Source organism: Poecilia reticulata, linkage group LG8 (genome assembly GCF_000633615.1).
Source record: "Poecilia reticulata strain Guanapo linkage group LG8, Guppy_female_1.0+MT, whole genome shotgun sequence".
Lineage (NCBI taxonomy): Eukaryota > Metazoa > Chordata > Actinopteri > Cyprinodontiformes > Poeciliidae > Poecilia > Poecilia reticulata.
This window is the reverse complement of record NC_024338.1, coordinates 17,479,506-17,501,378: the sequence shown is the minus strand read 5'-3', so window position 1 is coordinate 17,501,378 and position 21,873 is coordinate 17,479,506. Positions and strand designations below refer to the sequence as shown.

The 21,873-nt window shown below is 37.8% G+C and overlaps 2 protein-coding genes across 4 annotated transcripts in view; both read right to left on the bottom strand.

Moving 5' to 3' along the window:
• map3k3 (mitogen-activated protein kinase kinase kinase 3) overlaps positions 1 to 15,441 on the bottom strand; it is a 22,674-nt gene extending 7,233 nt beyond the window's left edge. Inside the window, exons 1-10 of one of the 3 annotated variants that reach the window (XM_008416309.1) lie at positions 14,306 to 15,441; positions 9,428 to 9,508; positions 8,154 to 8,275; positions 6,590 to 6,630; positions 6,082 to 6,181; positions 4,673 to 4,786; positions 4,394 to 4,514; positions 2,308 to 2,441; positions 1,051 to 1,124; positions 825 to 892 (exon numbers count right to left, since the gene is read on the bottom strand). In XM_008416309.1, the coding sequence (XP_008414531.1) occupies positions 825 to 892; positions 1,051 to 1,124; positions 2,308 to 2,441; positions 4,394 to 4,514; positions 4,673 to 4,786; positions 6,082 to 6,181; positions 6,590 to 6,630; positions 8,154 to 8,275; positions 9,428 to 9,431 (778 nt within the window). In that variant the 5' untranslated portion in view covers positions 9,432 to 9,508; positions 14,306 to 15,441. Of the gene's footprint in view, positions 1 to 824; positions 893 to 1,050; positions 1,125 to 2,307; positions 2,442 to 4,393; positions 4,515 to 4,672; positions 4,787 to 6,081; positions 6,182 to 6,589; positions 6,631 to 8,153; positions 8,276 to 9,427; positions 9,509 to 10,548; positions 10,696 to 14,305 lie in introns of those variants that run through there. The other 2 variants (XM_008416308.1, XM_008416310.2) reach the window with 2 other exon arrangements.
• Positions 15,442 to 19,834: 4,393 nt separating this feature from the next.
• The window catches only part of limd2 (LIM domain containing 2), a 17,933-nt gene continuing 15,894 nt past the window's right edge, over positions 19,835 to 21,873 (bottom strand). The window contains exons 2-4 of the mRNA XM_008416307.2: positions 21,394 to 21,438; positions 20,212 to 20,348; positions 19,835 to 20,109 (exon numbers count right to left, since the gene is read on the bottom strand). Of these exons, the coding sequence (XP_008414529.1) occupies positions 19,950 to 20,109; positions 20,212 to 20,348; positions 21,394 to 21,438 (342 nt within the window). The 3' untranslated portion in view covers positions 19,835 to 19,949. The remainder of the gene's footprint in view (positions 20,110 to 20,211; positions 20,349 to 21,393; positions 21,439 to 21,873) is intronic.

Below are 21,873 nucleotides of genomic sequence, written 5' to 3'. Positions count from 1 at the left end.
TGTTGGTTCTCCTAATTGTGGTAAAGTTAACATACATGATTCTAAGGAATGGATGGCTTTATGTTTTCCTCTGGTGAGTGTTAAAATAATGACCTTGGGACTTAAATCTAAGTCACTAAATTTAATCTAGCCGTTAACAAGTGCCGTTATTTTAGGAAGGGAGCTACCGTTAACAGGAGTGGTTGTAGGGGTTATGTCGCTGTGAGTGCTACTCAGCGGACTGCTCCTCAACTGTAAAAGGTCATAACTTTTGGATCGAAGGTAGTCAGAGCTAGACGAGTCCTTTCCGACCCCAGTTTAAACAGAYDATTCTCCACAAACTATCGCTAGGGTAAGACCCGAGTTTCTGGGGRTTTTCCGGACCTGTTAGACAGAGAACTGGGCMGTAGTGAGTCCAAAGAGTTGTGAGGAGTGGGCGGGACTTACTATTGGGTAGTAACAGACACTGGGCAGTAACTAGATACATTTACTTGAGTAACGTTTTGGAGAAAAATTCACTTTTAAGGTAATTTTTACTCTGCTGTACAGTTCAATTTACTTTTTATTGAACAAACACTTTATTCCACAACAACAACAACAGTATTAATAAACAGTTTTGTTTTTGTGCCTTATTTTGCCATTTGTTGTAATAAATTGTGACTTATAGGAATCATTTTCATTTTGATCTTTAAAAGCACCAACATTTCCTCATAACTTCATATTTTGGTCCATCTGATGATGTAATTTTGCTTTGACTCGAGTAAAAATATGCTGAAGTAGTGCTACTTTTACTCGAGTGTAATTTTTTGTGCACTCTTGCAGAAAACCTCCATGTTTTCTCTCACCTGACACTTCTTGCCGGTTATCTGGGTAACTCTTGGCTCTGTGCATCCGTGACTTCCTCAGCGAAGGGCTGCAGAAGAATGAAAGGTTTTGTAAAACAAACATTGTTAAGACTATAATCATAATAAAATCAGCCAATAACTCCGGAAATGTAGCAGAAGAAGGAATAAAATTAGATGGGAGCATGGTTGAGGTAAAATTTGATTCAACAGGCGGTTTGTTTGTTACCTTTCTGAGTTGCTGTCCAGGGACTGACAGCTGCCAGAAACTGAATTTTCTGCGCTGCTCCAAGGATCCAGCACCTGTTCAGACCAAAACCAAAACCCGTCTGAACACAGACTGAGAGTTTTTACAGTTCTGCAAAATATATCTGGTGCCGTCTCACTTTGTAACTTCACTATCACAGTTTTAGAGCCGACGATTAATCGAGTAATCAGAAATAAATTGGCTCTCTGTATAGATTTTTCATTTAACTACTCAAGTTGTTTTTATACAATATTAGAAATGCATTAAATGATGCAAACAAATAATTAAATTTCTTTTTTAAACAAGAAACTAAACATTTTATTTAGCATTTCTTTAGTCAGTTTGAAACTAAATCTGAACCATCTGAGGAGTTTTGGCCAAAACATATTTACAAATAAACGTGTTTTTATCTTTAAAGCAATATGTAAACATGTACTGTTCAGTTTTGGTTTGATTACTGAGGTCTGTAATCAATAAGCTATTAAAACAAGCTCAATAATTTTTATTTGCACATTTTATTGTTTTTTTTTTTCTTTTCTCTTTTTTCCAAAAACTGGATAATAAAGGTTTCCAGTCTGGTGTTTTGGTCTAAATTTGTTTTTAAAGGATAATTTTGTTTACAGAAACTTCAGAATTAATTTAGTCATTTCTGTTATTTTTTTTATTTTATTATTTATTTTGGATATTTAAAGTGTTTTCCAGTTCCAGTGTTAAATGTTCATTAGAATTTTAAGTTTATTGATACTTAAAAACGTGTTCTTGAGTTATTACTATGCATTATTTTACTTTAAAATTATCATTTATCACAATAACTTCTGGAACAATTCATCATCCAGCAGAATTTGTTATTGTGACAGGCCTACTGATAACTGCTCTAAATAAGTTATTTTTGCAGCAAACTGCTTTTTTAAGTGCATAGTCCAGTTAACAGTTAATAAATTAACCGTTTCAGCCCTAGAAAGTTTAAATAAATACAATTATTACTACATTCTGCACGGACAGGCTTCGAATTGCACACTGCTGATGCAACAGAAAGGCAGAACGCCCCTCCCGTTTCCTCTTAGGCAAGTTTATTCTTGCGAAGTAATGCAATTTAGAAACAAAAAGTTATTTTCCTCACATTACCACGTCCTGCTCTAATGAGAAAACCCATTTAAGGCCGTTTATGTTAGCGGAGCAGAGCATGTGGATCCCGTCTCTGCGTGCGTTTCTCCCTTCGACACGGAGGAGATGACTCACGCATTGGTCGCTGGTTTCTGGGATGAACTCGCCCTCGCTGTTGATGCTGGTGTAGGAACCCTGGCGGGCGATCCGCTGCTGCCGCTCGGGCACGTATCCAGGAGGCGGCGAACTTCGACCCGTGTTCTGAGAACCTTTAAATACACACACACACAAAAAAAAAATCAACATGCAACATTTAGTAATATGTTAAACACAAACTGGAATGTCATCTCTGTTTCGCTTCGTATTTATAGCCCAGAGCAACAGGAAGTCACTGTTTACCAGTAAGGAGTATAAATATAAAAACGGTGTGAGCTCATCCATTATTACCCAACTTATTTAATTTATTTGCAAATATTTCTTAAAAGCATGTGACCATTTTCCAGCCGTATGAAGACAACATTCATACCCATTACCTGAACAACGAGACGTCAGGCGAAAATTAGACGTACTGAACGAGATCAACATAAAGATGGAGCAAATCTTTCAAAATGCACTCAGGTTACGCATCTGGATTACTTAAGTCCTAAAACGGTAACTTTTAAATCTTTCAATATTTTTCAAATGTTTTATAAAAAAAAAGTTTAAGTGGTTAAAAGACAAATCTGTAGAAAGTGTAAATTATTTTATTCAATTGTCAAAATAATCACTTATTAAACTAATCAATGCTTCTTTTAGACCCTGTTCCTTTGCAGCATAGTGTTAATCAGACCTAACGCTTGTTCTTATGATTTCTTGTTTCTTGACCTCACAATATCCAACAGGTACAAGAACATTTGTGAAAATGAGTAAAAAAAAATAAAACAACTAAAGATTAACTTTTAAAAAGCCTGGAGAACAACTAATGAAGGCCAGTTCAAAAGTTTACAAGCAGGTCTGATTTCTGAGAAGAAAAACTACAAACAGAGGCAGTTTAATCCATGTAAACACACGATTCTTTTAAAACGCTACAAATTAGCCCAAAGCAAACATGCAGCAGATGAGCCTGCATACACAAAACTTCAAGCTTTCATAGCTGCTGCTGCAATAAAGTCAAGCTGTAAAGCCTTTCTGCTCCTCAGGATAAAGAGAAACCGCCAAAACCAGACCGCTTGCCAACGAAGTAATAGCACTCTCCAATCTGATTGGCTGCAATCCAGCAGGCAGCGTCAAGTGATGGTGAAAAGGAAAAGGAAGAGGATGCAACGCGAGAAAGGGAAGCAGAAAAAAAAAAAAAAGAAGACTGTACAGAAGAAACGAAAGCACCCAGCTGCCTGTCTGCATACATAGGCCCCTGGCATGTTATTGTTTACATCTGGAAGTTTCATGCAGTGCTGGAGGGCAAAAACCCGATTCTGTTACTGAGCATGTAAAAGAATCGCCTGCTCTGCTGACGTTCTGAAACCTGGAGATGTAGGTATGATTTTAAAGCAAAGCACCGCAGAAAAACAGATGAAGAACAACTCAAACCCACTTTTTTCTCGTTCTCTCTTTCGGCTAATCTGCACGCAGACTAGTTGCCATAGCAACTGATAATGACGCCACTATGTTTAAACACCAAAAAACACGGAAACATTTCAGGCACACAGAACATTCAGTCCGTTACCATTTTATGTTTTCAGGCTTGATGTTTATTTTGCGATTATTAATAAGTGATCGGTGTGGTAGATTAGCAACCGCTGCTATTGGCTAATCTAAGACTGCGGTGGTAGATTAGCTAATTGAAATACTTGCTCTACTGATGATCTGTCAGAGTTGGTGTGTGGGTCGCCTTTTCTGTATTTTGGAACTGAACCGAAACACACTGAATTCTGCAGCACATCTACATGTTACAGTTTGTCATAGTCAAGCTAGCATAACTGACCTTGAAATGTTTTTTCTTAATTAAAACTTTTTCCTGATCTTTTATCTAGTTGTAGTCGTGTTGATAACCAGTAGCAAAGCACTGCATCCCTCTTTCTTTTAAATATTACATGTACGTTGAAGATTTTGTGCGATAAATTGATAACTTAACAGCTAAAACTAATGCTAGTCCTCGTTAGCGGGCAGCATTTTGTTCTCCAGTAGGCAGATGGGGGGCGCTGCAAGGGATCTACAGTACAAGGCTGATTTGTGACCCGTTTACCTGTCGACAGGTGGCGCCCTCTGGGCTCAGAGGGCTGGTACGCCGTACTGACGTCTCCAGTGGAGTGGGAGGCCTTGATCCTCACCTGCTTACACTGTCCATGATGAGAGTTGGAGGAGGCCTGCAGTTACGAGGAGGAGAGGCGAAATGTTTTAACCAACGTTCTTAAAACGCCATGGAACTTTTGGTTCAAAGCATCTCGGTGTTGCGTAGAAATAATCAGGAAGCTGTTTTTCACAACGTGGGATTAAGAGAAGTACATTGTGCAACGGGTCTTACGTTGCTGCGCTCTTGAGAAAGAAGCATTATCCTGATGCTCTTCATGCTGGAGCTTCGGTCAAGCAGGTCGATCGCCTTGTCCAGGTCACCCTGACCTCGCAGAGGAATGGACATCTGCTTGGAGACCATCAAGAAAACAAGCAGACAAAGCAGGAGCAGCGGTTTTAAAATGCTTCAATGTGAAGTTAACCAATTAAGTCAGACTAAAAATACATGATTCATGTAAAAATAGACAGAGATAAATATATCTGAGCTCATTTCAAGACACTGGAATCTTAAAATAAAATAAAAAGTTCAAATTTTAAACAGTATTGAACATGTTTAATTCCATAGGAAGCTAACTTATGCTGTAAGTAATTGTTCTATGTACTATGACCATTGTTTGTTTTTCGCTCCTCTCTTTTTATTTTATTAGTCTTCTTTCTTTTTCTTCCTGCTGTCCTTCATTCCTCATTCTGTCATTTTTGCCTATAATCTAAAATATGTTTTACCTCAATTTATCTATTGCACGTCTAAATTGACCTGCATCTTTTCCAGTGGCCCTAATCCTTTTCCGTAAACATCACTTATTTTCTTCTTTATTAGCATCTTCTACTGTGATGTGTAATAAATAAGTAATTTAAAACTCTGCAGAAAAAAAACTGGTTTAATTTTTGTCCTGCAAATCACATTAGTTCTCGCAGCTAGCTGCGTTTTCATCGACGCACGAGCCGAGTGATCCACCGCTAAGAGTTGTCTGTTTGTTGTGGTTGTGGAGGACAAGCTCAGAGAATGGGGGTTTGACAAAATTAGCTTAAATAAATAAATAAATAAATAAATAAATAAATAAATAAAATAATAAATAAATAAATAAATAAATAAATAAATAAATTAGCTTAATAAAGTACGGAGGACTTCCTTTTTTAAAAGTCTTTTCTTACCCAACACTAAAACGGAAGCATTTTGAACAAACTTCCAGAAAACTGAAAAACAGCTGAAACTCAGAGTTCCTTTAAATCAAGGCTAAAACCCACCAGGTTTGAGCTGCCAATTGATCAACATATTGGATGTATCATTAACTGTGTGACGTTTTAATGATGCGACGCATTTCAAACTTCCTCGTTTCCGAAACGTCCCAAACAAATAAACTTAACTTGAAGATATTCATCTGTGTTTGATCCAAATTTTATTGTTTTTTACTAATATTATGCAAGCTGTAATCCTTAATATTGATCATATTTTAACACAAAAATGTATGTGTGTGACTGGAATATAATTAACATGATCCCAGAGAACATTCATTTGTTGCACAATACTAAAAATAAACTGCATGTTCTGAAATCACTTGAGTTTTGTGTTGGGTTATCAGTGCAACCTTTAAAAAAGTCTAAATGTTTGTGTTATTGCTCTGTGAAAAATGCTAAACTTGCCTCATTGTTCATATAATGGAGCTCCAGCTGCTGGCCGAAGACGCTCTTCACCTTTTCCTGAATCTCCTCAAACTGCACTGGCCTCCCAAACACCAAGATCCTGCACAGAAAAAGCAAGAAATCACACAGACAGGAAGACTGGAACAGATTTATGCCAGCTGGTAGGAAAACAGCGCTTGACTTACACGCACACGTGCAAAGAAAATACCTTTTTTTTCGGTGTGTGCAGATTCTTCTAAGTACACCTTAAATATTTGTGGCTTGTGTTGGCAGCCACATGCTAACCACAGTACTTTCCCTTCCACTCTCCAGCTCACATACCTTTCAGATTAAAGTGCTGGAGCGCTCCGTCTCATGAACTGGAACATGTGACAAGAGCAGCATGCTGACAGGAACGCGTTTACGTTCAGGCTCTCCCTCTCGCCAACGTATAGAAATATATTCCACTTTCTCGACATGTGCAGAGCGGCTAATGCATAGCTGCAAACAGAAAGCAACGTAAACTCACCTTTTCTCTCCTGAGTATTCAAACTTTATCCTGACATCATCCTAAAAGAAAAAAAAAACGAACAGTAAGGTCAAGGAGTTCTTTTCTTTCCTCCAGCATTTACAAGAACCCACTTCCAGTCTTTCCACTAATTACTAAGGTTATTTGGGATGACAGACATTTATCTTACCATGGAAAACACAAATGCTGTGTTTACATTTCTGGGATATATTAATTAGCCTTTCTGAAGAAGGAGCTTGGAGAGGTTATTGGTTAATCTAAATAGAAAGCAGGAGTCTGTGTCTGCTTAGGTTAACTTGGACTGGAAGCAGACGGATCCAACGGTAACAAACTACAACCGACAGCCTCTACGAAGCTGAACTCATTCATTACAGACATTAAAATGCAAAGTTGCACATTATTTTAAATGTTTTTAGCATTGGCATTTCTTTTTTTAGTACAAATTGTGTTTTGCTTGTGAATGCACATGAAAATAAACTTTGTAAATATTTCTTCCACAGAGTTTCAAGCTAGAAACTCACACCTGTGTAAATAAATACGCATCAAAGCACCTTTTCAGTGAGATATCTGCAATCTTAAACGCTTAATAAAAATACTGTGCTTTAAAAGTTAAACAGCTTCTTAACAACGACCAGCCGCTTTGACGTGTCTCAGTCAAGTTTCCATGATCTCAATGATCAATAACATCTGCATAAATGTGCAACCGAACTCAGCTTTCCAAAACAAAATATGTATTGTTAATTTAACAATTTTTTCGCATGGGGTTGGATTGAAATGATTATTTCACTGAATAAATGAAATCATCACTTGAAAGCTGAATTTTCTACATTTGACAGAAATCCAAACTTGTTGGGCTGAAGGAGAAAGTGCTTTGTCACAAACATTCTGTTGTTAAAGGGGAACTATTATGCAATATTCACATTTTGAACTATTTTATACTTTACTTTGTGTCTCTATTGTTTCCAAGAAAAAACACAAGAACTTAAAAGAAAAGTTTTTGGCAATTAATGTTTTTTGGCGTCTGGGAAATGAGCAGTTTCAAAAACCTGCCAATTGTTAAGTCACTGCACCGTTACCTAGCAACCCCAGCATGTTACCTAGCAACCCCAACACACTTGGTGCAGTTTACTGCTGTATGAGCTGTACAATGGCTGCTGGGAAAGTCAAGCGTTTCGTTGTTGACTTATCATCCAGAAACCACTTGCTGAATTCATGTTGGATGTAAAGGAGGCTCCACTTCTGCTTTTCAAAGCTGTATGTTTGTATATTTGAGCATTTGTTTGCAGCCATTTTCATGAGCGAATGTAAACGTTGAGTTGGGGGCGTGGCCTGCAGCAGCTAATGCGGATTCAAAGTGACAGGAACTGAACTGATGAGACCAAAATCTCATGACTGAAGACTGATTTTGTGTTTTGTATAGACCATAGATTCATCCTAATCTGTTCAAGGAAGCATAATAGGTCACTTTAAAGCCTTTGATTTTGAGGATGAGTTAAAAGAGTGTTTGAATCCTTCTCATAAGTTGGGAATGATTTTAATCATCATCTGAATGGTGGTGCCGCACCTGTCTGTTGGCCTGTGTTGATGTCTTCGGCTTGCCGCTGTCGTAGGAAAACACCGGCTGTCGTCGCGTCATCTGGAGGGCAACCAGGTCCTTCATTATAGAGTGGAGAGCCTGCCTCTCATCTGACGACAGCCCAACGAAACACAAACAGAAATCAGAGAACATGCATAACACAGGGGTCATGCACTTTACCCACAGTAAAATTCAAGCACTTTTCAAGGAAAAGCAGCGCAGCACTGCACTTTAGAGTTTAAAGCAATACAACCGAACTAAAAACCGTTTCAACTCACTACAATACACAATTTATTAATGTTATTAATGTCTTGTGACAGCATCCTACAGCAGGGAGAAGGTAAACTAAAATATGACAACATTTTATGTTTAGAAATGTTTTTTCTCATCATCAATATACCTGACTGGAGCAAGAACAAAAAACTAATTTAACAATTAATACCCCAATATTTTTTTTGTGTAAAAAATATTTAATTACACAGATCACATAGGAATAACAAACATTCACAACATTGAAACAATCCAAACTTGTTATGTTAAGGTTAATCTTTCTGCTCAAATTAAATGCTTAAAAATAATCTGAGAAAACTCGCCAGGCTTTCTGGAATTTGCAAAATAATTTAGGTAATTCTAACTGACCTAAAACATGAAAAGTTTAGTCTGATTAAGGAAATTTTTTTTATTTTTATTAGGTATTTCAAAATATCTGATTTCAAATGTAAAAGTTTTCCAAATTTAGGCTTTTAATGAAACGTTAAATTGCACTTCATAAAAAAAAAAGAAACATTTTCCAAACCTTTAAAACATCTCATTGAAACTCAAGCACTTTCAAGGATTTCAAGAAACACTATTAAAGATGGATGTGCATTTTCTCAAGTCACTCAGCCCTAAAAGGTGAAATGGACATCTTGTCAGCTTTCTTAACCCATAATCCCGTCTAAACCGTCCTTGACTGGGTTTTCTGAGAGACAGGAAAGGACTGTGCCGTTTCTGATATGCATTTTTACCCATGTTTGATCTCTGAAGAAACTCTGCCTTGGCTGTGCGAACTCACGAAGAGAAAATATTCCTCTTGTGTAGCTTGGAAAGACATCATACAGCCCCAGGGCAGCTGAGGGAACCGGACCCAGAACCCAATCCTTCACCTGAGAGTCTGGAGCTGCTGATTGCTCAAACCGGACCGATGCTTTCTGCTGAAACTGTTTTTATCTTGTGCTGTGTCAAAACTGTGCACTGAAATGCCTGTTTAACATCAGACTCACTCATTGCGGCAGCGTTGTGCAGGCGGGGTCCACAAACCAGGGTTCAGATTGATGCCTCTGATGTGCCAGACCACCCACAGCCTGCAGGGGGAAATGCTGCAGTTAGTTAGGTTAATATCTCCAGATGAGTCAGGCAGGACATAACAGCATGAGAAAAAGAAGTTAAACAGTTAAAAGTGTGCAAATAATTCCTAAACCACTGCTTTATTTACGACAACCAAAGAGATAATGAGGCCTTTATAATGACAAAAAGGCTTTGGATTTTGCAGGGGAGAAACCCAAGACTCCAGAAACCAAAGCAAAACATTTTTGACTGAATGAAAGTCAGAGTGAATGAAAATGTGTCCAGTGCATGCTAAAATATGCCCATGAGAAAGAACGGCAATTGGAAACGGCTGACATTCGAGCTGCACTGGCAGCAATCGCTCTGGCTCTGTTCCTATGAGAAGAATTCTTTATGAGCAGTTTTCTGCCATTTTTAAAAATCTAAACCAGGTTTGAGCAGCTCTGGTTGCACGAGCAGCAAAACCAGCCCAAAGCCATGTCATAAATCACTGCTCAACTTAACAGGGCAATATATCCAGCCCTGTTGACGGCACCAACAGCATCATGTACTGAAATAAAACACACACCCTCTTTAAAATCATTAAAATTGATATTTCTGGTGCATATTGGGGTTTAAATTTGTTTAACCTCAGATGTGTAAAAGCATACAGATTTCAAACTGCTGATCATAAGCAGGCGACCATTTCTATAATACCAGAATGTATGATCTAACATATACATATGTGCTTATATAATAATAAGAGAAGAAAGTCATCCTGCCTTTTAATGTGTGAACGTTACCCGGCCATTTTCTTATAAACCTGAATTTTGCTTGCATCAAGATGATTGACATGAACGGCTACATTTTTTATAATATATAGATTTTTTTTAAATCTAGTATTTGAAAATTTTTGTCAGCTGTATTAAATACTGACTAAATAAACAGAAAACTATGATTTTCTCATATTATTAAACTTAGACAGCCCTCAAATTGCTAATTGGCGTCACGTCTTTTTCTATCATGTTACAATTTTTCTACATTATGCTCGGTTTTTGTGACATCATTTTATCCTCACCTTCGTACTAGCAAATCAGACATTTTTGAATGGAAAAGCTGAATCAGCGCCATTAAGGCGATAACTGAAGCTGGTCGAGTGTTTACATGTCGAAACAGAGCCGCATAAAGTGCTTTTGCATCCCACACGGGACTCCGTTGGACCGTTCCTCTTTACCGTTTACAAATATCTCCGCCATCTTTGTTTTGGTCTCAACGGCTCCTCTAATAAGGATGACTAGCGGCGCCCTCTGCTGGACGGCGGCCAAACTACAACACCGAAAAAATGTCTAAGCGGATGTTATTAGTTAATCGATTGGAACAAATTTTAATCTAATAAACTATTAATAGACAATTAACTGCAAGTCGATTGTTTGTGTCCCAAAGAAAGATATTTCTAAACAGTCTCTCTCTCATGGTTCCAGTGAGGAGATCTGGAGCTCTTCCAAGGAAGGGAAATCTCTACAAATTCAGAGAAATTCCCAAAACCCAGGAGCTCAATCTCAGCATGTTAAATGTTAAAGTTCATAATACGACTGCTAGAAAAATGAAGTAGATGGCTTGTTTTGAAATAGTTGCCAGGAGAAAGCCTCTTCTCTCTAAAAAGAATGTGGGAGAACAATTCGGGCTTGCAAAGTTACATCTACATGGGCCAAAACATTTTGGATACATCAGCCAAAAGTAGAGATGCTTGGCTGTGCTACACAGTGCCATGTTTGGATAAAATCAAACATAGCAAATCATCACAAACACCTGGCAACCGCATTGGTGGAAGGACGACTGTTTGGGCTCGTTTTGTAGCCACAGGAGCTGGGCACTGTGCAATCACTGAACGGATCACGGACTCCTCCGTAAACCAAAGTACTCTGAAGCTAAACGTGAGAACATCTGTCCGACAAAACCGGATCATCAAAACGACTAAAACCATCAAACCACAAAACTAAAGTACATAAAGTGAAAATAACCTTGAGCCATTTTTGGGGTTTGTAATGCAGAAACAAACACCCAAAACTGTAAAATGTAGTTTAACTAAAAATAGTGATGACTAGGAATGCAAACAGTTAATCAGCTTACAATTAATTGTCAATTAATTGTTTATTAGATTAAAATTTGTTCCAATTTATAAAGTAAGAACATTGTTGGCCTCCATCCAGAAGAGGGCAACACTGGTCATTCTTAACTGGAGCTGTTGATACAGAAATAAAGATGGTGGAGACATGCCAGAAAAAGAAAAGAGGAAAAAGTCCAATCAGAATCCATTCTGGGATGTAAAATGCACTTTATACCGTTTTGTTTTGAAATATACGTCAACACTTCACAGAAAGTGAAACTTTCCAGGCTCAAAAAGTCAATTTTTTTACTCTATAAACTCAGAAAATGTCCAAGTTTATTCTACAAAATAATTTCAATGAATTTCAAAATTTATGTTCATTTCTAAAATTTTTTTACTTTCCTTGTTTTCCCTTGGAAATTTATGAGTTTTCAGGCAGAAATTTACTCTTTCCCCTTATCTTTAATATCTCCAGTGCACCGTTGTAGTTCATTTATTTTATTATTTTCATATTGTATTTTTCTATTCAGCAATCTTTGTGAAAGCTTAATAAAGTGAGAAATATATACATTTCATATTCTGGCAGTATTAGACACACTGACCTTTTGATACAAGAGAAAATTCAGATTTTTTCAGAAAATGGCCATTTATGATTTAATCCTAAATCAATCAGTAAGATTAATCAACTTCAGATTAACTCTTTAATCAATAACTTGCAACCACCCTAGCGACAAAGCAACAAATGCTCTGTACCCAAAGTGAGTGGCACCAGCACCTGAGGCACCTTGGTGAAGCCGCGGGTTTCAGGGTAATAATCACCCACAGGAATGCTGGGTATGTCCGACTGCGGCTGGCAGAGCGTGACCGCGCTGCTTTAAAGTTTCCGCTGCTCTCATATCTGCCAAAGGAGTGGGCGGCGAAATCTTTTCAACTCTTCCAATTTGGTATTTTATACACCATGAAAGGTCGTGAACTTTACGAAGTGTGAGATTCTCACCGTTTTATCCGTGTCGGGTAACTTGAGGTAACATAGAGCCATTGTCTCTTTCCTTGGCTGCAGACATCAGTGAGACTACTTCATCTTTAAAGAAAACTCCTTTGTTGTAGTCACACAAAGCCTAGGCTCTTTGTCAAGAGCTGCCCCTCTTGTCACCCCAGTTTGAACCGATTTTAATGACCCCCCAATGTGGAATGCCGGGAATTCAATTGAGAACAAGGCTGCTTGAGTCAGCTGTGTCTGCTTTATTTTCCTTGTATCGCATTTCCAGGACTAGGAGGATTTACATGGATTTTCCTCTGCCCTCTCTCCTCTGTCTGCTTTTGAGAAATGTTTAGTCTGAGGCTGTTTTTCCCTCCCCTTCTCGGACCAGAGATGCGTCTGGCCTCATGGTTTCTCAGCGAAACCCCTTGGTCTCCTCAGGTCTCTATCATATTTCAGGTGCTTTGGTTTAGAAGACGAAACGTTTTTAAATATTCCCAGGTCAACCTGCACCAAGTGTTGGCTTTGGCAACATCATTGGCTCCCATTGCTCAATGGCTAATTGAAAACCAAAACGATGTTGATTTATGAAGGGCACCAGTCGGTAACTTTCTGTGATGGAAGTCCAAGGAACACATCAGAAATGTCATGGATAAAGTTGTGATATTTAAAGGAGCATTATGTCAGAAAGACATAACACCAACTCAAATTTAAGACCTTTTAAGATCAACAATCAAAGGAATTTAAGACCTGTATCACCACAGAAATGCACAACTTTTGTCCAGACAAGTAGAGATAAATTTAAACTTATAAATGATGGATGCAAAAAAAGCTAGCAGGCTAGCTAGCAAGACTATGTTAGTGGTAGAGGCAGCATCAGCCTTTTTTGAGTAACGACACAAAACAAAAAATCCACAAAAAAGCCAAAATAAAACATAAAATATATGAGATTAATGGTCCTGATAAGACAAAATGTAAGACCCATGAAAAAAGAATTGACATCATTTTAAGGCATTAATTTTAGATACACTAAGCCTTTCAAGCTACAGGATGTAGCTTTAATCTTTTTTTGTTTTACAACTGTCCCCATGTCGTTAAAGTTTGGTATGAGAAGGATAATCTGTGAAAAAAGAAATCAAGCTCCTCTGCATTCTCTCAGTGCTACAATAACCAATCAGAGCCAGGAGGCGGGTCTTAGCGGTGCAAGGATGCATCAAAAAGATGCAAGGTCTTGGCATTCAGGGACAGGTGTTGCAAGTCATGACAATATGCTATGAGATAGAAAATCTGTGAAAAGATTGATTTCCTCTGCCTTCTTCCTGAAGAAAACAACCTTTCAGAGCCAGGAGGAGGGTCTTAGTGCTGCCAATCAACTTGTGTACTCGCTGCTAAATGTGCTGATGGAGAAGAAACAACTTACTGTTACAGGAAAGCTTTATCCGACAGCACTAAGACCCACCTCCTGGCTCTGATTGGTCGTTTCTCATAACCTACTGTCACAATATCATGAGTTTCAAAAAAACATGTACAAATAAATATGTTATAAAAGATGCATGCTCCTGGTGCTTCTAAGACTATGTCTAACTTTTAAGACTATTTTACCATTTTGAATTTAAAATAAACTGCAAAAATATATATTATTTTATATTTTCTTTTATTAACATGTTTAGTTTACCCAAAAAAGGTGGGAACCTAAATGCACCATATACTTCTTTTGTCAACTAGATCGTGAACGCGTCACAACCTTACCTCACCTAGAGTCTCAGGTAACCCCTCCCGCTCGGAACCGACCCGGTCACCGGCGTCTCTGGGCGGATTTGGAGTAATTTGTCCCGGAGGTGTGGACGTCCATCAGACCAAAACACCCGGGAGAAGGCGTGAGAGTGAAGGCGGCATGGAGGGGCTGGATACCCCCCCAAATGAAGGGGGTACGCCTTCTTTCACCGAAGATCAACAACAAAAACACACTAATATTGTCTTTTTTAGAGGTATTTTAACAACAATTTGAGCTCAAAAGACAATAATCCTATATGGAAAACCCTACATCTAAGTGCTCCGGCTGAGGCCGCTGCAGCCTCGGATCTTTGGAAAACTTAAATTTCCAAAACATGATCGAGAGAGTCACTTCTAATTTTTCAGGCTTTTTTTTTCTATAACAAAAACCAGCAGACTAGATGTAGCAGTTGCTGTGTAGCATCCATTAAATCCATTTGCGAGCTATCCAAAGGGAAAACCCGGACAGTTTCCGTGATTAAAATAGCCTGCCTTCCTGCTAAATCTGTAGATTTTCCTTTTTTTTGTTCAATATATGACTGGCTGCATTCTTTTCGGGGGCCTATAAGAAATGCACAAATGAACTAAATTCATCAAGTAACGTCATATAGTAATAACTTAAACACTTTAAGAACAATATAAGAAACAACAACCGTTACTCTGTAACGCGACCCAACTGTATGTTAGCGAATCCAAAGTGGCTTTAATCACCAAAAAAACTTCACCAACTTTAAAAGTAAGAATGTTTAACAAGTCGTAGTTAAATCAGGTGGTGGGATAGTACGAATTTTCCGGGGTTTATGGCGGTAGAGTTAGCTAAACCGCAGCTTTTCCACAACCAAAACAAACCAAAGAAACGCTCTTCAACCGAAAACGTCAAACTTCCTGACAGCACAAAATATCGCCACCGGAACCCGCTACTACTCCTCCAACAAGTCACGGAAGCCGTTTAGCCGAGGTGGTGTCCATTGTTAACCAAAATGCCTGACTCTCGGTCGATCACACGTTTAAAAATGTTTCAGAGTTGCTCCCGGAGGAATTCCTGATTGACAAACTATCCAAATTAGCGCCGTCAAGATGCGGGGACGCGCTGTTACTCGGTAGATAGCTTTTCGCGGGGACGCGCATGTTATTGGTGGGGCGGAGACGTTCTGTGACGTGCGTGAGGCGTTCAAGAGTAACGGAAAATTGAGATTTATTGAAAGTTGAAGTTACATTTTGTGAATATTTTCAGATGAAACCAGACATTTAGACTCTAAAAATAAAAAAAGACACATTTGCGTACGTATTTCAGAGCCAAACCTCACTTTCTTTTATTTTGACACAATTCAAAAGAAATTAAAAAAAATTAACTGTGGACATGTAAAAGTTTGGTCATTATTCAAAAGTTTGAGACCAAGAGTCCGCAACCTTTACAATAAAGAAGTAATTTATTACAGAAGAGTATCAGGGTTATTAAAAAAATCGACTTTTATTCTCAGAATTCTGAATTTAATCACATATTTCTGACTTTTCACCTCAGAAAAGTCAGAAAATGTCAAAATTCTGAAAAAAAAAAAAAATCAGTATTCAGAAAAAAGTCATTAAAAAAATCGGAATTGTTTTTAGTCGCCCTAATTCTCTTCAGTATGTTTGTCCTCAGTCCAGCCAAATAAAACTGGTTGAGTGCCGCATATAATCAATGACCTATGAAAAAGATAACTAATTGTTTTTATGCAAAAAACTGATGGGGCTGTTTAGGTTATTATTAATAAAATAAGTGTTGCATCCCATAAAACATTTATTTTTGAAGGTTGCAAGTGTTTAGAAACATAGGGTCAAAAACAAGAGTAGAGAATAAAGTGTGAATTAAAAAAAGAATAAATATCAACACTACATGCAGCATAAATGTTTTTGTTTTTTCCTTTTTTCTAAACACGAATACCTCGAAGCTTTTAAATACAAATTAGACTCAAGCCAACATGAATTAAATCAACACCAGCATTTATTTATTTTTTTCCAAAAGCATGTAAAAAAAGAAAAACTTGATTGTGTATAATGGTGGAGAGAAAAGAGATGCTTACATTTGAAACACAAGTATTAAAGGAAAACGGGGGGAAAGACTGTAAACAGTCCAAACCTCTTCTTTTTTTATTTTAATTTTTTACTGTAAGGCCGTCTCAACCCTCAGGTCAAGTCTGGAAAACGATACACCTTCAGAGATGCATACATTATTATCGTCTCGGTGACAACAGCAATATAACAACATGTATGTCCAGCACAAAAAGGAGCAGATTCACAGATTTAACTTCATCATTCACCTGAGCCTCTGGGCTCCAGTGTAAACCGGTTTAAACCAGTTTACACCAGCGTAAACCAGTTTCTGCTTTACTCAACTTAAAGGTGTGCAGTTCAGGGATTCTGCTGTTGTACCTTGGCAAACTGCAGAGGATGACAGAAACAGCATTTCTAAAAACAAGTCACTTGATTTTAAAGCGTTGAAAACGTAGAAACCGTAAGAGGACAAACGTTTGGTTGTGGAAAATGTGGATAAAAATGGCGGCTGCGGGTTGGGTGCAGGGATCTTATTAAAGCAGCGGTGTCAAACTCATCTTCGTTTTGGGTCAAATCAAGATCCGCAGTGCTCTTAAAGGCCGGCTGTCCCAGAAGGTATTGATAAAACCAGCTGAAATATTAATTAATTCTTAAAATTAAACAATATTTAACATCTTTTCAGTCCCTCCCCTCCAGGATTTCACATTTGTTTTGTCCAATCAAAGAGTTAATTGGTACTAATTTGTGATATTTATGACAATAAATGTGATTTTTTTATTTCTATAATCTGACATCAATTAAGGCTGAGGCAGCTGTTTAGTACAAGAAAGAAAGAAAGAAAGTGCCACTGAAACCCAAATGTTTCTGTGAAAAATCATCAATAACTATGTGTTAGCGTGAAAACGTTTAGCGATTTGCTAATTTTGAGTGAATTTCCACAATAAACTGGCAGAAAATGGATAAAACCAGATTTGATTTAATTGGTAAAATAATGTTTAAGCACACTGTTCTCTTGTCGGATTTGGCCCCCGGGCCTCGAGTTTGACACTTGCTCTAAACAAAAAAAAACATTAAAAAAAACATGAACTTCTTATGGGAAATGGTTAAAACACAATCAGGTCAACTACTTATTCCTAAGGCTTGACTCTCTTTCTCTTTTCCGCACAGCATGCTCAGTTTCACAGTAAACTTTCAGTCACAAAACGAACTTTGTGTCATTCAAGTGTCAGCAATATTCACACATTTTAGGAAATTAGATGTTTAATTGGCGGAATATAAACATGGCGACGTCGATTAACTAGATTCTCTTGGGAGTTTTGAATAAAAAGCACTGCAAACCGAGGCAACGTATTGAAAAAGGCTGTTAGGTTCTTAGGCAAATTACTCACAGGGCCCTCTTTCACTGACAAGCTTTCTCCAGCAGAGGGAGCTCTGCAATGGGGTTTGCAAGCATGAAAACTGCAAAACGAGCCTTTTGAGACTAGGTCCACTTGCGTAACTGCTTGGTATGCAACAGAAAGTATGAAGAGAAAGGCAATAATACAAAAGTGAATATTATCCACCTTTTTTTGGGATGGAAATGATGACTATCTAGTGGTATGAATGCCACACAATTTCTCAAAGATGCTTCATCTCTTACCCAAAAAGGTTTCATCCACATCTTTATGAATCAAAAACATCGAGTAGACTAATTCTTTAAGAATTTCGGATTAACAATCACAATCTTCACAAGACTTATCAATGACTAACATGCCTCAAACAACAGAGGAGCAACATTTTCTTGTCTGTTGTCACATATAAGCAGACAAGGCCTCAGTTTCCGTCGTGATTTTCAACATTATGTTTGGTAATCGTGTTTGCTTGTGCAAAGTGAGAGTACAGCAAGATGGAGGAGGAGGGAAACGCTCAACAATCACAAACCACGGCTCTATGTACAGATAGCATACAAAACACAGGTTTCAGAAATTATTTCATATTCCGATAATAAAAGTACAGAAATGGGCTGCCACACTGCAAAAACACAAAAGCTTACCAAGTCATTTTGGGCGAGTTTCTAAGCGCAAATATCTTGGTAAAATGGAAATAAGACAAAACTAACTAACAGGTAGCTTCTCAGCAAGATATGGGAGCTAATTTTAAGTCAGTAATTCCTTAATATTAATTTTAAAAGCACTAGTTCTACTGACAAATTATTTAAACTACAATAAAACATTTTCCTCATATTATAAGACAAATAATCTGTCAATTAGCTAGTTGCTGGTGAAAACTGGCACTTTTTCATCAATGTTAAGGAATTATTAACTTAAAACAAGCTCTTATGAGTTCCTTAAAAGTTACTTGCAAGTTAGTTTTGTCTTATTTCAAGCACTAGTAACTCGACCAAAATTACTCTGTGAGATTTTGTGTTTTTGCAGTGCAGTGCGCTGATGAAACGAAACCGTTCACAACACAAGACGCAATTACAGTTTAAAGGTAAGGCTATTAAGACCCAGTCGTGCTAACATGCAAGGATAAGACTGAGAGAGGGAATTCAAAAACAAGAAGCGGGTGAGTTGAATATTAATAATAAAAAGTAAAACATGAGGTGAGCTGTTGCCGATGTGCGCGGTTGTTATACAGTACTCTGTACCCTGTTTGTTCCTGAATAAACCTGTAACAGCGTACCACAGCGAGGGATTATTGAAACTATGCATCGATCTCATTGGGTAAAAACTGACCTGAGTGCATGCTCTGTCCGAAACATTGTTGCTCTGAAACTCTTATGAAATGCCTGAGGATGTGGTAGAACACTCAAAAAAATGGTGCAAATTATTATAATTTCTTTTTATTATGAGTAGAAAAAGAAATGTTTTTGATGCGCTCCCCCATTTTAGACTGCAAAAACCCCAAACCTGACCAAGTGATGTTGGTTCAGGTTGTAGTGCAAATATCTTAGAAAACTTGAAATAAGACAAAACTAACTTACCAACAACTTTTCAGCAAGAAATAAGAGCTTGGTTTAAGCCAATAATTCCTTAATATTGATTAAAGAGTGCATGTTCCACTGGTGCTGTTACCTAGCAACCCTAGCCAAGCCCAGTCCCGTTACCTAGCAACCCAGTTTGAGTTCCACTGGCAGATTATTTCACTTAGAGTGAAATAATCTGCCAATAGAAATAGATTTTCATCAATATTAAAGAATTATTGGCTCTCATTTCTTGCTGATATGTTACTTGTAAGTTAATTGTCGTTACTTCATGTGAACTAAGATATTTGCATTACAAACTAGACCAAAAATACTTGGTAAGAATTTGTGTGGGGGTTTTTTTAGTGCAGGGAACAAATTTGGTCACAATCAACTATCAATTCCCGAGGAAAGAGGAAAATAAAGGTGTAAAATAATAGTCGATTAAAATCTCCAGATCTTTTGATGCTATGGGTCTTTTCTAAGCAGTTTGTGCATGTTTCTGTTCGGATGGCATTTTTAAAAAAAAAAAAGCGCGTGGTCGAATTAACTGCGCCCCAGCATAATGAGGCATGTGTTCATCGCAAAACATGCTGGAGGTGTTCAACAGGACAAAAAAATAAAAGAAAAAGGCAGGTGTGATCATGGCGACTTTGTGATGGTGTCCGACTCCTTGGAAGCCCAGAGCTCTTTGTGCTGCTTGCGTCCGAAACCCTCGTCGTAGTTGCCTTTGCTTTTGAAAAGCTGCTGGAAGTGGGGCTTGCAGTAAAACTCGCCCTGAAGAGCTGCGAAGGAGCCGAGGCTGCGGAGCAGGAGGAGGGACGGGATCGCAGAGTTACAAAGGAAGCTGATGGAAGGAATCATATAACCGGAGAAAACAAAGAAAGTGAAACGCATTATTCACCTCAGCTTGGTTTTGCAGTGCTTGCAGCAGAAGCACGCTGAATGGAAAACCAGGTTGTTGGCAACCAATCTCTCCATTGGGTAGACTGTCTTCTCACATGTTGCACACACTTCCTTTTGGGTCTTAAAGCTGAAAGACTGAACACATCAACATATAATTTACTGGGAGCGACACGCAGCGCAGTGAGGAAGAATAAATACTGCAGGGTTTCCCTCAGTGTATCAGAAGCCTGGCGGGCCACCAGGCTTTACGTGGGCCCCCACCAGGCTGAGAAATGTCTATTTGTTTCTTATAGGTTTTTTTATACAGAGACAGCAGAGAGGGGATAAATCGAGATTGTTTGGAGAAATGTTGGGAAGCACAATGACATCACAGTGTGGTCAGTATTTCAACACATAGGGAGATTAAATGCGCAGCACTTTGGTCAACAGCTGTTGTTTTAAATGAGCTTAGGGCTAAAACAATTGATCAAATTAATCGGGATTAATCGATTAATAACTCCCTTTAAGAGGAATGACTCATATGTCTGGTTAGTTATGCTCGAATCTAAATTTAGAGCATCCAGATTCAGAAAAGGTTTACAGAAAACCCTTTTTCTGTAAATATGTTCTAAACAGAACTCCTCAAGAGTTTCAGCTTCACCTGGTTCAAATTCACCTGGTAAAAATTATCCTGTTTAGCATCTTTTTCTATTTAGTTATTGATACAAAAAATAATCATAATTTCATATGTTGCTGTTAAGTGTTTTTTAGCTGTAGATGCATCTTTTGCTAAAAATAATCAATTGTACAAAAAAAGAAATGCTCATTTATTTCATTTTAGGCAAGCAAATGTTTCCTTTTTCCAATTTAAAAACTGAACTGAATTGTTTAATTGCATTTTTTGATTTCTAAAATTTCTATTTCTAAAATTGTATAAAATAAGCTTAAGTGGGTAAATGAAAAATCTGCAGAATGTGTCAATTTTTTTTATCCGGTTAATCGATGAATCGTCAGAATTACTGTTTACTAAAACTGTTAAATGTGCTATATAAATAAACTTATGTTGACTTTTCTGGCCAGATTTGCCCGTTTCTGTGGGTTTAGCGTTTTATCTCCATGTTCATGTGACGAGCTTGGAATATGTCACAACCCAGAAAAACAAAAGAAGCAGAGAGCAGTGAAGGCATCACCGGCTGATTACCTTCGATCGCTGGACAGATTTATCTTCAGTGTTGGTTCTGGTGTCCTGGAAAAAAAACAACAAAAAAACATATTTATTATTTCAGCTAATATTTTGAAACACCCCAACGCTTCAATGTATCTACTTATTCATTATAACTGACAGATGGTTGGATTAATGGTCTATGAGCGGTTTTTCTACCTTTACCAGTGTGTTTGTGTCATGAGTCTGATCTGTTTCTCTCTCCCCAGTTTGCTTTTGCTCCATCTGTCTCTCTGCACCCCATGGAGAAGATCAGGTGCCTCCTGTCTGGACCGAGGCCTGAAAATCAGCTTTTCTCATCTCATTAGGAGATTTATTATGGAGAGCCATTTCAGCCAAAATTAAATAAATAAATAAATGGGTGAAATAAATAAAAAATGAGTAAAATAAATCAAAAAATGAAGAAAATGAGTGAAATAAATAAATAATTTGTTAAATAAATAATTTAGCTTTTTCATT